We start from the raw sequence: 14,652 nt of genomic DNA on the forward strand, positions 1-14,652 counted from the left end.
CATTTTGAACCCCCCCCCCAAAAAAAAAAAAAAACGCATGGTAATGGAGGTCCTGCTTTGTGAGGTCGCGTTATGATGTTTTATTTTGTGGTTCTCAATGTTTGCTTTAAGCCTTTTGAGTTACGGCTAAAAAAAAAATTCACATAATTCAGGATTAAAATAGTGCCCAATAAGCTGTCATATTTACCATATATACCAAGAACCAACAGATGTTACAGACCAACTATTAATCATGTATCACTTCCATAATTCGATAGCTCTGACAATAAATGACTAAACTTTCAGAATATTGTTGAAAACAATCGTGAGTTGTGACAAGTTATTAATCCTATATATATATATATATATATATATAGGTCATGCTAACGAGTGTCCTAAGGGCACTTATTAATAATCAATTTTAGAAAAGTTTTGATACCATTTTTATGGAAAATGAAAAAAATTATAAAAATATTAATTACTTTTTTTTCATTTCCCATAAAAACTTTCTTTAAATAGATTATTAACCAGTACCCTAAGGGCATTCATTAGCATTTTCCTATATATAAAATCTCTTTTGTGGAAAACAATATCAATTAATGTACTTAATATTTTTATTTTATTAATTTACTTGAGTTTACTCTAGATCTGTCATTGGATAATGATTTTACTAATAAATTTTATGGTCACATAATTTCCAAATTCCAAGTGTTCGAAAATTGAAACATTTTTCTTAAAGAATGAATACCAAACTTTGCCATTAAAACTGAAATTAGCCAAAATTGGCTAGGAGTACATTATTAATGTGGAAAGAAACATCCTCCTTCCACAAAGAAAAACTACTAACAAAGAGTTTTTGACGCCCTGTTGCACATAAAGAGCTAGCTTCAACATCTCCCTCTCCCCTAGAACGCAGACATGCATGAGAAATATATTTGAGAGTAATCAGTAGATGTGAGTCATCAAATTACACTCTCCCTAAACATACGCCTACGATTACACAATTGGCCCTCATGGATTTTTGGTGTGAGAAAGGATTTTCAATGTGTTTTTATGTGCTAAAAACTGGATTGGAGAAAGTCTTACCTAGGATTATTAAGTTGGGCTCTAAGTTAGGCTATAGAAATAGGAAGGTGAAAGGAAAAAAAATGTCAATAAGATTCAAGAAAGCTTGGACAGCAACAAGTCCCCAAAATGGAAAAGTCTATATAAACCTATGAAATAAAATGCAATCATATGCATGATCCCTTCCTGTGCAGGTCACTCTCATTCAAGCTTGAGCTCAAGATAGTTTATGTATTTTAGGAAGTCTATTCATCCCTTGCCTCCCTCCACACGATTCCTCCTTTCAGCAATCGTTATTCTTCGAATTGAAGTCCCCCATCATGTATTGTTTGGATACAGAGTAGGAATCAAAATGGTGCATTAGAGGCATCCTCAAAATTAAAAGTGCATGCTTCTTTTACAACTAAGGCCTAATTATTAAAAAATGTATATTCATTGCAAGGGCACAAGGATTGGCGGCTTCTCCAAAAGCATAGGAGACTCACTTATGACTACTGAACTTTAGGGACATAGGGATGGACTTATTAGTACAGAGCCCAAATATCCACAAGATTACCATTGAAATAGATGCTAAGCCAGCAGTAGGTATCCTCTCATTAAATAAAATCCTGGCTGACTCTTCTAACTTATATAGTGCTCTAATTTCTGATGGCAGGTCTGTACTCCCAACATTTTGAAGAGGTTCATCTCCAATAAATCCACCGAAGGAAATCAGTGTACTGAGCTTTTGGCAAAGAAAGAAACGTCTCCTTCGAATCTTTTGAGCTGTGTTCTTGTCCTGCTCCATATATATATATCCCTACTTTTGGCTTAAATTTAAAATGGGGTCATGAATTTTGGTAGCCCAAGTCATTTCTCACATTGTCATCATTGTTATGTCTTGTTTTGTGGTTCTCTTTGTTTGTTTAAAATATTCTGAGTTACAGCCCAAAATAAAAATCACATTATTGAGGAGCAAAATAGTACTAATCAATAAGCTTTTCCATTTATATCATTCCAAATGATTAACCACAAATTTTGTACAATTCCATGGTTTGATCACATATATTAATAGAGATGTATTTGATAGCGCTGAAATACCCTTTCAGAATATTGTTGAAAACAGTTGTGACAAGTAATTTATTCAAGATACTTTTTTGTGAAAAAAAAAATATTAATTAATTTCATTAGTTTTTTTTTTAATTATGTTGAGTTTGCACTTACTGGATCTATCTTTGGGTTATGATTTCACTAATATATTTCATGGTCATATAATTTCCGAATTCCAAGTGCCAGGAAAAAAAAAAAAAAAAAAAAAACACTGAAACATTGTTTTTTAGATAAAATAAACACCCATCACAAATGATTTTAATATAACTCATAGACAAATAATTTCCACATATATAATTTCATAAGCAGAGTCACAAATTTCAACAAATTCATCTCTACTAGTGCTTGGTGCAATCAGCAGGCAGGAAGGACACTTTCTTGGCCTTGAGGTCATATCCCACCAAGAAGTTTATCTGAGCCAAGTTCCCAAATATGGCCACACTACCAGATGGTATCATGGTGAAGCAAACCAAATCATCATCCATTCTAGCAAATGTATTGATTGGCTTCAACTTCACATCAGCACCAGTAAAATGAGCCGTGATAATGGGGATATCAATTTCATCTTTAGACCTGAAACAAAGACTAAGAACACCCCTCGGGTCACTAACACGTTTAGCATCAATAGCTTTCTCTACGGCTGATACCAAATCTTCATGAAATTCAGGTGGAAGAAGGGTTAAAGTTGTGCCTGAGTCAATAATAATGTTACCCTCATTACTAGCAACAGCCTTAGAAGAAGCCTTATAGGCAAACCTCTTGTTCCCAACACTAATGCCCTCTAGAGTAAGGTAATAGAATGTGGAAGGATCTTTTGCAACCAAGGGTGTTGAAACCACACCATTGCCAGAAACCAAGCCATTGCTGCCAAAATTAATCTTGCTTGTAACATTTGAATTTTCTGCGGGAACTAAACAATAAGAAAATTTTCCACCAATAGAATTGTTTAGTTGAGAGACCAGAGAAAGAGGGCCACCTCCTAGGCCAATTATGCCTGATCCTGCCTCACTAAATGTACCATCATTATTGTGCCCGCACCCAAATACAATATTCGGTAATGTGACCGGATGGCTAGTAGTTGAGCCAATGGTTAACGTTTCAACACCAAGATCACCATTAGTGAATGATTGGTCTCCATATGAATAACCATACTGGCAGGTGTTTTTATCAGTGCCACAAGAGGCAGTGTCTAATGCCTTGCAAGGACTTGAATTGCAGGGCACGTTACCATATGTTGAAGATTGCTGGGGATCAAAGAGAGGAAGGTTTTGCTTGTAACATTTTTCACATGGCTCACATTGTGTCCATGTTAGATCACTGCCTGTATCTGCAATGCCAAGCACCTCAACTGCTGGGGTTCCAAGGGAAATCTTCATGAGGTATTCTCCGCCATTAGCTATTACGTTTGATTGGATTGAACTCTTAGATTTTAAGCTTGGCCTGAAATGATTAGCCCGTGAAATGGAACGAGCAAAAGCCTTGTACAAGCGATCGTAATGGGTGTGAGAGGCATTGTACGATGGAGACTCTGTCGAATCACGCAGTATGAGATCAACTGTGATTCCACTGTAAGTTGCTTTTGTCAATGAAAGTAAAAGTACTACTAATAAAGTAGAGAGGAAAGTGTTTAATCTCAAAGCTGCAGCCATGACTTGACAATATGAGAAGGAAAGGTTGAATGAGATGTGACAAAAACACATTGGACATTACTGAATTTATAGAACTTAGAATCATAACGTGGAAGGTCAAAAGATTACATTATATAAAACAATTTACACATTTTTTTAAAAAGATTATTTGATTGGTCTATTTAAATGTATTCAGTTTTGGAAGTCTAAACATTTTACTGGGCGATGCAGATGCAAGGTATGGTATGTGAAAAGTCAAAGGAAGAGGAAGTGGTATATACAGATTTGAGGTTGGGGCCATTAAGAATTCTGGCTTTACACCTCTGATGGAATTAAGAAGGGGATAACGTTATGAAATTCAGTGTTTAATGCAGCTAGATAATAAATTATGAGTGATATTTTCCGTGATACATTGCATATTATTGCTCTTGTCATAGGAATCTAATCTAACACAGTATATTTATATCTAATGTAGTTACACAAGCTCAACTTGAGAGTCTGTGATGTGTTGTGTTTGCTTTTTCTATGAACTGACATGTGGCGAATTCCTGTATTACTTCAAAGTCCATGTAGGCCAACAGTGCCATGTGGCAAATTATAATTCGTCCATGTTAATCATTATTGTGATTGCCATGTGTCAAGACTTAATCTATTCATAAATTACTCCTCCAAAATGGGATATAACCCGTTTGGATTGAGGGGTGAAAGGAGGAAAATAGAGTAAAATAGGCTGAAAATAGACTAATTTTGAGCCAAATCTACTCTACTCTACTTTACTTATCCTCTCTCTCCCTCAATCCAAACGGACCATAGATATAAATTGCATTTATTGTATCCTCATATTACTTTGCAAAAATTTTATTTCCAACTCATTGTACTGCCCGATTGTTGGCTTTCCTGCAATTGTGTGAAGTCCAAAAGACCTTTACAGCATCAAATCTGATTGTGTTTATTGTGTCCCTAAAATATTTATGATTAAATTTTATTTCTCAACCAATTGTAATGCCAGATTACTTCCTTTCTTCCAATTATTTCACGTATACAAGTGAAGTTCAAACGATTTTTTTTTTTTTTTTCCTCCCATTAAGTTTATAAAAATTAAGGAGCATGGACAACAGAAAATGAAACTTTACATATTGTAAAGCAAACAATATTTACTCAGTCTGCACAACAGCAAGGTATCTTTTGAGGCCTAGCCAAGCAACCTGTAAACTACTTTCTTATCTTTTCTGGTGAGAAACATGAATTTTGTTTTCACCTTATGCGTACAGTATTTATACAGAAGTTGACCCCAAAGAATTACAATGGCTACTAACTGTAAAATTACAACAATTTATTGTTGGGTTGTGGACTGGAATAATGGCACCAATCCAAATTGCAGTGCTATATATAAGTAAGACATAATTCCAGAGGCACTGGACTGACATGACAACTAGGGACAACATAATATGCGCATGCAAGTCTATTTCCTTCAAGACAATTCTTCAGTAGGAAGGAACCCTGAAGATAAACTAAGACCACATGATCCACAATCATACGTGGTGGTGCTTGAGAGTCAATTCTAATATAGAACCAGCTTTCTTACTACATGTCAAAATTTGCAGCAAAGTGAGCAGCTAAACATGAATTTCCCTAACTATATTGTATCTGCAGTATCAGAACACTTATTCCAAGCTTGAATTGGTGAAACATCATGCAATCTCTGATCTTCAAATTTAAGAGCACTGGCATGTATACTCATGAATCAGTTCTCAGAATAGAAGCTTTGAAATTGTTTAAGAAGAGACAGGCATGGGAGACCCTCCCAAATTTTCGTGTTCAGGTTATTTTTGAATGCAGCTTTCTTTCCGGCCAAAAATTTCGAATCACTGAAGATATATAATGGTGCATTCCTTGGATCAAACCATGGCCAGGTTTCTGCATGGTACTAATCAATGATTGATACTCTGACAATGTGCTATCCGATAATGGCTCCAAAAACTCACACCTAGCCAGAATTTCAGGTGGGGGTATACCAGCAATGAGGTTTGTGTCCAGCCTTGGTTTGCCCTTGGTGAACTCTGCAGGCATCTTAACTTGTGCACTTTCAAGGGCAGAAGGAGATGCACCTGGGATTACCTCCTGCTTAAAAGGCAGTGCTCTAGCAGCTTGCAAGCAAAACTCTATCCACTGATGAATCAGTGGAGATGGCCCTCTAACTCTGCCCCCAATTTGGTTTGTTTCAAATCTAGAGGCGGCAGGGATGGCCTACAAAAATAACATATATCTGAAATCTGAAATGGAAGGCTATATTTCACACTAAAATGTGAGATGTTCAGAAAAGTAAAGGTTTGACAACCAATGCACTATTGAATCATAAGGGAAGCTGCTCAGTACCCATTTTGTCTCTACAAACTTCCTGTTTGTACCTAAATTATGTCCTCTGAGGATCATGAATTCTATAAGAAAATTAAACGTCAAATGAAGATGAGATGATAGAAGGCATACCCATAAATCTGCCCATAAGCTAGCCCCAGACTTGGGAACAATTACTGCAACATTAGATGAGCGTTTTGCAATAGGAATAACATCAGAACTCCACCCAACAGCCACCCACACATCTCCCACTCCAAATGCTTTTAGATAGTTTACGCTGTCAAATAGTCGAACCTACAAAACCAGTGAAATAAATGTTGAAGATAAAAGTACTAGCACTTAATTTAATGGGAAAGGAAAATGAGTAATCAAAATTGACATGTCCATGCTCTCATTAATCAGGGATTGTTCAAACATTAGATACAAATAGAAAGCCATAACTCAATCCAACTACCACTAATTAAAATTTTGAGTAAATTACACCAACCTCCCCTTAAGATTTTGGAGAAATATTATGGACTTCCCTTCTTTTTTTTTCCATTTGAAAAAAAAAATGACACTCTATTCCCCAAAGTTTGTGATCCATGATTCTCAAAAAAAAAAAAAAAAAAAAAAAAAAAAAAAAGTTTGCGATCCATGTATCAGATACACCATTACAACCACTCATGTGCCAACTGAGACAAAATATTCTTCTTTCAAATTAAATTCCCAACCAAAGTAACCTCACATAGTAGTTACAAACCAGACAGTGATGACAAGGAAAATCAGAGAAAAATAAAATATAATCAAACTAGCCCCAAAGCAGTGTTATTTTTAGAAATAGGAGTCAAGTCCATAACATTTCCTCAAAAACCTAATGGGAGGTTGATGAAGTCTACCCATTAATATAAACTTTTACTGCACAATCCCAGCATAAAATTGAGATAACTTGCCAGCTTGAATTTAAACTTGAAAAGACGAATTTAAGTTGAAACCACTCTAGTTTGCTGGATTAATTATTTTTGTGACTACATTGTAAATTTTAAGAAGTTCCTGTCAATTAGTTTACCACTCTAATCTTGTGGTTTTACTTAGGCTGCATTTGTTTCAGCTGAAAATGAATTTGAGAAAATATTTTACACCCTAATGTGTGTTTGGTTGCACACGTAAAATTTGGTCAAACTAGAAACCATTTCATTGACCGTAAAATTCAGCCCCAGAACCGTAAAATCAATTACACACTTGATTTACCTTCAAACTCAGTTTTACGGACTAAAAATTTGAAGAGAGACTGAGAGAGAGAGAGAGCTCAAAGAGAAAACCCAAAGAAGACCGGAAATCACTCACGCCAAGCCCAAGCCGAGCAAGAAAAGGGTACTGCCGGTGATGCCCAAAACAACCCCTTGACACACGGCCCCGCCATCGCATGCAAGCCACTCCGCCGACCCATCCCTTGTTCTTGTCCTCTGCCGACCCATCCCTCATCCTCACTTACCCGTCCCTTGTCCTCGTCCTCACCGACCCACCTCCATTGACCCATCCCTCATCCGAACCAACCCATACCTTCAAATCAAGTTTTACGGGCTGAAAACCAGACACGAGAGAGAGAGAGATTGAAGGGAAAGTGAACCCGAAGAGAGAGAGCTTGAACTTGGGAGAATCTCATCACCGTCACCGGCTCATAGTTGCCGCCTGAAGCTTGTCGTCACCACCAAAAACAGATCGGAGCCTTGTCATCTCGTTCTCGTCACCGCTAAAGCTCGTCGTCAACGCCTAACATAGATCGGAGCCTTGTATCTCGTTCTCGTTGCCGCCGCTCTATAGCTCGTCTCCTCCACCTCTCTTGATCTCGTCGCCGCCGCCCTCTAGATCAACCCACCCATGACCGATTGTCATCACCGCCTCTAGATCAACCCCCCCCCCCCCTTGACTCAATTTCAACCAAGTTTCTCAATCTACCTCTCTCTTTCCCTCAATCTCTCACTCTTTCTTCCTCCCCCTCTCTGTTTGACCGAGTTTGAAAGTTAATGGTTTTATTTTGATTTTTGATTCTTTAAAAAGTTTATATCCTGCAATTTTCTATTATAAAATTTGTTTAGAAGCTGAGAAAATGTGAGAAACTAGTAGAAAATTTGCATTTTCCAAAATGTTACCAAACAATTGAAAATACTTTCTAATACAATTTTCAAAATGCAACCAAACACTAGAAAATATTTGCCTTTCTCAAAAATATTTTCACCTAAAAATACTTTACACTCGGGAAAATAATTTACATGTTGCCAAACATAGCCTTAATCACATATAAAATAAAAATCGTTGAATCCGCACAAGGTACTACTACTGCACTCACATGCAAGAGTCTTTTTTCTTTTTTTTATGCGTGTGCGTGTGTTTGAGAGAGAGAAAGAGAGGAGTATTTGAAATAGGTAAACTTCAAATTCAATTGGGTAACTTTAATAGTAAATGATATGATAGTGCCCACCATTTTTTGGGTCTTGTTAAATAGATACTTGTGACTGTAATGAAGAACTTAAGATTCTAGCTTCAATATTGATTGACATTTCAAAAGAAATCTTAAGTGAAAGTTAATTGTTACTTTACCACTCTGAGCATCAACCTCATAGAGCCACCCTCCATGTTTAATCTAAGTTACCTAAAATGGGAATGCCACCCTCCATTTCAAAATCTAAGTTTTCTATACAATAGGAATTGTTGTGGTACAAGAAAACAAGAACTTGGTATGCCAAATAACTTGGAATGTGGAAGGATTGGGATAGGCTTATTTGACATGAAAATAACTCTCAAATGAAAGTTAGAGGGCGTTTGGGCTGGGCGTTTTGTGCGTCCGCGTTTCACGTTTTCTCTTTTTTTTTTTTTTTTTTTTTTTTGCCCGCATTTGTTGACTTTCGGGAGACAAAATTTACTGTTATGAACAGTAAATTCACTGTTCACATACTGTGCTGACACTGTTCACGTATTAAAAAATATTAAAAATGGGTCCCACAGTACTATTTATACATTTAAAAATTATTTTGCTACACTGTTTTCAGTTTTCAATTTTCAGTTTTCAGTTTCAGCAACAATAAGCTCAATCCAAATGGACCCTTAAGTTAATCTTTGGTCATGAAGCTATGCACTTGTGGCGTTGGGTGATAGATTTGAAATATGGGAAAGAAGGGGGTGGATGATATACAAAATCAGGTAGAGGAATGAATGGGTGTAGTCTTTGGTGGAGTATTAGAGCGAGTTATGATAGTTTCTTCCAACATGTGGCTTTGGGTAGGTGACGGCACCCGAGTAAGATTTTGGTATGATCAATGGAGTGGACACTTTCCTTTGTAAGGATTTTTTTTTATAAGTAATAAACTTCCAAGATAGAAAAACTAATACAAAAGGCCAAAGCACACAGGACGTGTACCAAGGTAAGCATGAGAACAAACATATCTAAGAAATATAAAAACTACATCTATCAAGCAAATCAGACAAAGAAGTAAAATAGAAAACCTTGATCTAATAGGGAAGCCTTATTTTCTACTTGTTTGAATTATCAATTGGACGAAAGGGGTTAGGAGTTGAAATGTGCATTTCAAAAGACATTCATTATTGTGATGGAATCGGCGAATTCCTTTCTAAACCATATTTACTCACACATGCCCAGGGGAGAGGAGGTTGATAGGATGAGATGGCATTTGAATGGGAGTGGCAAATTTCGATGTTCGTTCTTACTATAAGGCTATTTGTGGCACCAGTGTTAATTAATTCTCTTGGAAGAGCAGATGATGTGTTAAGGCCCCAAAGAGGGTGTGTTAAGGGCCTTAAGGCCCAAAGATAGTGTCTTTCTTTCTGTGGACAGCAGCTTACTGTAAAATTCTTACTAATGATAACATTATCAAAAGGGGTTTCTCATTAGCTGACTGGTGTTGTATGTGTTAGTGTAGTGGGGAAACAGTGACCATTTATTGCTCCATTGTCATGTTGCCTATGCTTTGTGGAGTGAAGTATTTAAGACGTTTAGGGCTCAATATGTAAGATTCAAATACTGCTTATTAAGTTGCCTTTAAAGTTGGTAAATAAGATAAGAAAAAGAAGAAAACAACTAAATTATGGAACAATCCATGTTTTGGATTGAGCGAACACAGATCATGGTTTTCAAAGATGGTAGTGAACTATAGCATACTAGATGAGTGAGAATAAGATATCTTTTCTATCCCAAACCTGTTTCCCAAGTAATTCTAAATTTTTCTGGACAGCACTTCTCCCACCAGCAACTTGCAAGTCAATGTTATTTGTGTTATAAGATGCCCCCATATACTTCAAAACTGCACCAATAACCTCTCTAGGAGAATCAACCATTGAAATCCTCCCTGCAAGTTCAGGCCGCCATAAATCTGCCCAATCCTGCAACCATGGCAAAAATATATATGACCACTTGGATCAACATATTGTGTGGCAACCATGCTATACCAACAACAACAAAGTCCTAAGCCTGAAAAACTAACACATCCAACAAGATATCAATACTTATATAAAATCATCTTGTCTTTGATTTAAAGTAGTAAACATAACGGAATGCCTTCAAACACAATATACCTCTATGGGAGCCAATTTTTGCTGTTGAAATTTACTCTTCTTGTATGCTATCACCATGCAGCCCCATCTGTATGGAGCAGCCCAGATTTTACCTTCAGGATCTATTTCCCCCACAGAGTTCCTGCGTAGATATACCTGAGACTTTTTTAGTGAAAGTACAAGTATAAAGTACAGAAAGGGATTAATTATTAGATACAATAATTCAAGCACAAGCCATATCTCTCAAGGAGATAAAATCGGTGAGGAATAATTAGCATCTACATTGAAAATATATAAACATCCAAACACATCAAAGTTACGGATGATGCATTTCAACAAAAATGTCTTGCATAACAAAGTCTATAACAGCAAATATCTAGCATACTAGTATGTGGGATTGATATTAGGAGGACAGCAATGTCACTCTCTGGATAACCTTTGTAGAATCTGACATGTCAGAGATAACTTAATCCATCAACCATCCGACTTTGTCTTTCCAAAATATTTCTAAAACTAGAAGTTTCTGATGTTCACTAAATTCCACATAAGAAAATTGAAAACTTCTGATAAGTGTACAATACTTACAATAAAACTGCACCCAAAATCACAAATGGAGTAAAAAAAGATTACAGGTTTCAGAGATAGCATTCATCTAAGGACACGAGAGAAGTTGCATTCTTACCTTCCATTTGTCACTTAAGCCTTTAAACCATTCCAGGTCTTCTACCCCTTGTATGGGCTCAATTATAGCCTTGGTAATGGCAAAATTGAGCCAGGAGTCACCAACACTCACAATGTCAGCAGCCAAAGTAGATGATGGTGAGACATAACCTTTTCGAGAGGGCATCGATAAATCAGAGAAAATGCCCTCAAGACTTCCATTGTATTTCAGGCGAAACTTCAATCTCCTTCCTTGTGATTCTATAAAGTCCTACATACATACAAATCAGGAAGAATATAGTTTATATGATCACAACATCTAGTTTTCTTTTTCTTCTTTTTTTTTTTTTTTTCCTTGATTGGTAAGTTACACATACACATGAATTGTTAGAGATGGTGGCTCATATTCTAAATAAGAAAGTAATACCAATCTCTGGTATAGAGGCCTCATCAGTTGAGCATAGCAAAGCAAGAAGAGCGTAAGCACGACAAGTGGAGATTTCAATGCATATAGTTAGGGCTTTAACTGGGGAAGTATATGTATGTTGTAATCCCTGTTCTTTCCTGATAGTGAAAATTAGATGCATGTAGGCTTACTGCTTATCCACATTTAGTTCTATGTGTTGCTTTTCTCTTCTTTTTTTTCTTTGATAAGTACTATATATTGCTTTTCTCTCCCTTTTCTTTTCTTTTTTTTCCCACTAAATTGCTTAGATCGCCAATCATTCATAAACTTACATCTAGTGGGTTTTCATCTGATGATCCCATTCTCACATGAGAAGAAATTGTTATTTGAGCTAAAGTTTATTGATTGACAACAAAAGCTAGTAGTTTTGATTGAAAAATCCAAAAAAAATTCTTAATACCTCTAATATCTTGAGTTTGTTTACTAGTACTTATAAAAATTTTGGAACTAAAGCTTGATTGTTGTTGTTATTACTATTACTATATTATGTTCCCTAAGCATATTATCTTAATCCGCACATATATTGCATAACGATAACAATGATTCACTGTCTCCACCAATAATTATAAACAAAGAGAAATTACTCACAACAGACAGACCTTAATCCAAGAAGGAGGTAGAGAGCCACGTAGAGCAACAACTGTGAGAGGGACAGTGAGAGCATAAGTTTTAGACTTCCAAGCTTGGAATTTCGCCCTTAACTCCTTGTCATCATCTTCTAAATTTTCCACATTCTCGGGTTTTGCACTATCACCACCATGATCATCTAATCTTCCATCCATGTTTCACAAAAAATAAAAACAAATTCATAAATTACTCCACTGTTTGTTTGTTTATAAAAAAAGAAAAGCCAAAATACACTGTTGAGTTCTTATACTTCAATCCATTTCTCAACTTTACCCCATGAGCCCTGGAGTTCAAATGGAACCTTTTAGTCCCTAACAAGTTATTTTAGTACCTAACAAACTTAAGGCAATCGCTTTGAGTCCCTAACAAGTGATCACTTGTAGTACCTACGAAACTTAGGATGATCGTTTTTTGTCCTTAACAAACTTAAAGTTGTTGTATTTAGTTCCTAACAAATTTAAAGTGATCAATTTGAGTCCCTAACAAGTGATCACTTTTGGTACCTAAGAAACTTAAGTTGATCACTTTTAGTTGCTAACAAACATATAAGTCATCATTTTTAGTCCCTAACAAATTTAAAGTGATCAATTTGAGTTCCTAACAAGTAATCACTTTTAGTACCTAAGAAACTTAAGTTGATCACTTTTAGTCACTAACAACATAAAGTCATTGCTTTTAGCTCCAACCAAATTTAAAGTGATCAATTTGAGTCCCTAACAAGTGACCACTATTAGTACCTAAAAACTTAAGCTAATCACTTTTAGTCCCTAACAAACATAAAAGTCATCATTTTTAGTCCCTAAAAAATTTAAAGTGATCAATTTGAGTCCCTAACAAGCGATCGCTATTAGTACCTAAAAACTTAAGCTGATCATTTTTAGTCCCTAACAAACATAGAGTCGTCGTTTTTAGTCTCTAACAAATTTAAAGTGATTGCTTTTAGTCATAATATGCTAGGTAGCACAGACCCAGACATGGTTGATGGTACGAGTAAGACACAGCGACACAAAGCAATTTCTGAAAAATTATAACATATAATGGCCGATACAATGCCAGTACGACAAGATACAGCGGCACCATAAATGAAGTGTCCATGCTTTCTAACTGATATGTCTAGTGAAGTGATGACGTGTCTTTTTTAGTTTGTCCACATGGACTTCAAATGGGTCTAGTCTAAACTCACCAAAAGTGTATTTGAAACATTCAAAATAGAATCTATTAACTAATATAAGCGTGTGTCTTGTGCGTATGCAAATTGTTACCTTGAATTTGGTCGTGCACTGTTGAGGCGAGAGCAGGAGGAGGGACCTTAAAGAGACGAGCACTCGCCGCGGTAAAGGTGAAGCAGCCAAGGAAGAATATTACGGCGGCAAGGCGAAGCGGCGACGACGAAGTTTTGGGATTTGGAGAGTCATCGTCGTCGTCGTCGTGGGTAAATGATTGAAGAGATGTGAGAGAATTGTGGACAGTGAGAGTGAGAGAGAGAGTGGTGGAAATGGTTTTTTTGTGGGGTTTATTGGGAAAACGGAGGAGAAGAGGAAAAGGGTTTGGGCTAAGTAAGCGGTAATGGTTGAGGAAGAGGGAGGGGTGTGTGTGTGACTGTGAGGGCAGCAGCGAGGCCGCCATTCAGATCAGAGAGAGAGAGAGGAGTCCAAGTGTTGAGTTCAACGTAAAGAAATGATAGGACTTCTGTTTTTTTTCAGGACTAAACAGATTTTTCGAAAGTGTACTTTCACTTTTTTTTTTCGAGAGAGGAGTCCAAGTTTGAGTTCCACGGCCCTTTTTTATTTTTTATTTATTTATTTTTTTTTTTCTTTCTGCTTAAAAATTAAAGGTTAAATTGCTAATTATACTTCTAAAATTTGAAAATGTTTTAATTTTACATTATTAAGTTCGAAATTTTTATTCTACTTAAAATTTAGGAGTAATTAGATTCTACCTCCTAATATTTGAAGGGTGTTTAAATTTTATACTTAAAATTTGAGAATTTTTTATGAAGTTTTATATTAATAACAAAATATTCTAAATTTTTATAAAAATATTTTTTATAAAATTTATCACTCTCCTTGCTTATTTTGTTACACTCTCTTCACTTGATGTTTGAAGAAATTTAGAATATTTTGTTACTAATAATAGAAATATAATAACAAGAAAAAAAAAAAGTTTTTTCAAACCAAATTCAAGGGCTGTGCTCCTTATTAAATTTACAGAAAAAAAAAATACATAGAACTTGAG

General features: G+C 36.0%; 2 protein-coding genes across 2 annotated transcripts; both read right to left on the reverse strand.

The window, feature by feature from the left end:
- Positions 1–2,471: 2,471 nt before the first annotated feature.
- On the reverse strand, positions 2,472–3,782 carry LOC115974033 (aspartic proteinase CDR1-like). Its single transcript, XM_031094258.1, has one exon. The coding sequence runs from the start codon at positions 3,780–3,782 to the stop codon at positions 2,472–2,474; it is 1,311 nt and encodes a 436-aa protein (XP_030950118.1).
- A 1,160-nt stretch (positions 3,783–4,942) lies between these two features.
- Positions 4,943–14,119, reverse strand: LOC115977530 (spermidine-binding periplasmic protein SpuE). Its single transcript, XM_031099422.1, has 7 exons — positions 13,680–14,119; positions 12,390–12,556; positions 11,347–11,595; positions 10,686–10,820; positions 10,311–10,493; positions 6,249–6,410; positions 4,943–6,008 (listed from the first exon to the last, which is right to left on the reverse strand). Exons 1-7 carry the CDS (start codon positions 14,041–14,043, stop codon positions 5,580–5,582), a joined length of 1,689 nt encoding a protein of 562 aa, XP_030955282.1. The 5' UTR covers positions 14,044–14,119; the 3' UTR covers positions 4,943–5,579.
- Positions 14,120–14,652: the final 533 nt, after the last annotated feature.

This window comes from Quercus lobata, chromosome 2 (assembly GCF_001633185.2).
Source record: "Quercus lobata isolate SW786 chromosome 2, ValleyOak3.0 Primary Assembly, whole genome shotgun sequence".
Lineage (NCBI taxonomy): Eukaryota > Viridiplantae > Streptophyta > Magnoliopsida > Fagales > Fagaceae > Quercus > Quercus lobata.

What these genes read in the sequence shown, in the direction of transcription:
- LOC115977530 (XM_031099422.1), bottom strand. Translation starts at nt 14,043, where the DNA reads ATGGCGGCCTCGCTGCTGCCCTCACAGTCACACACACACCCCTCCCTC. An exon ending in AGTGCACGACCAAATTCAAG is followed by an intron (nt 12,557 to 13,679) that starts GTAACAATTTGC and finishes ATGGAAGATTAG; the next exon opens with ATGATCATGGTGGTGATAGT. An exon ending in TAGAATTACTTGGGAAACAG is followed by an intron (nt 6,411 to 10,310) that starts GTTTGGGATAGA and finishes CTGGTTTTGTAG; the next exon opens with GTTCGACTATTTGACAGCGT.
- LOC115974033 (XM_031094258.1), bottom strand. Translation starts at nt 3,782, where the DNA reads ATGGCTGCAGCTTTGAGATTAAACACTTTCCTCTCTACTTTATTAGTA.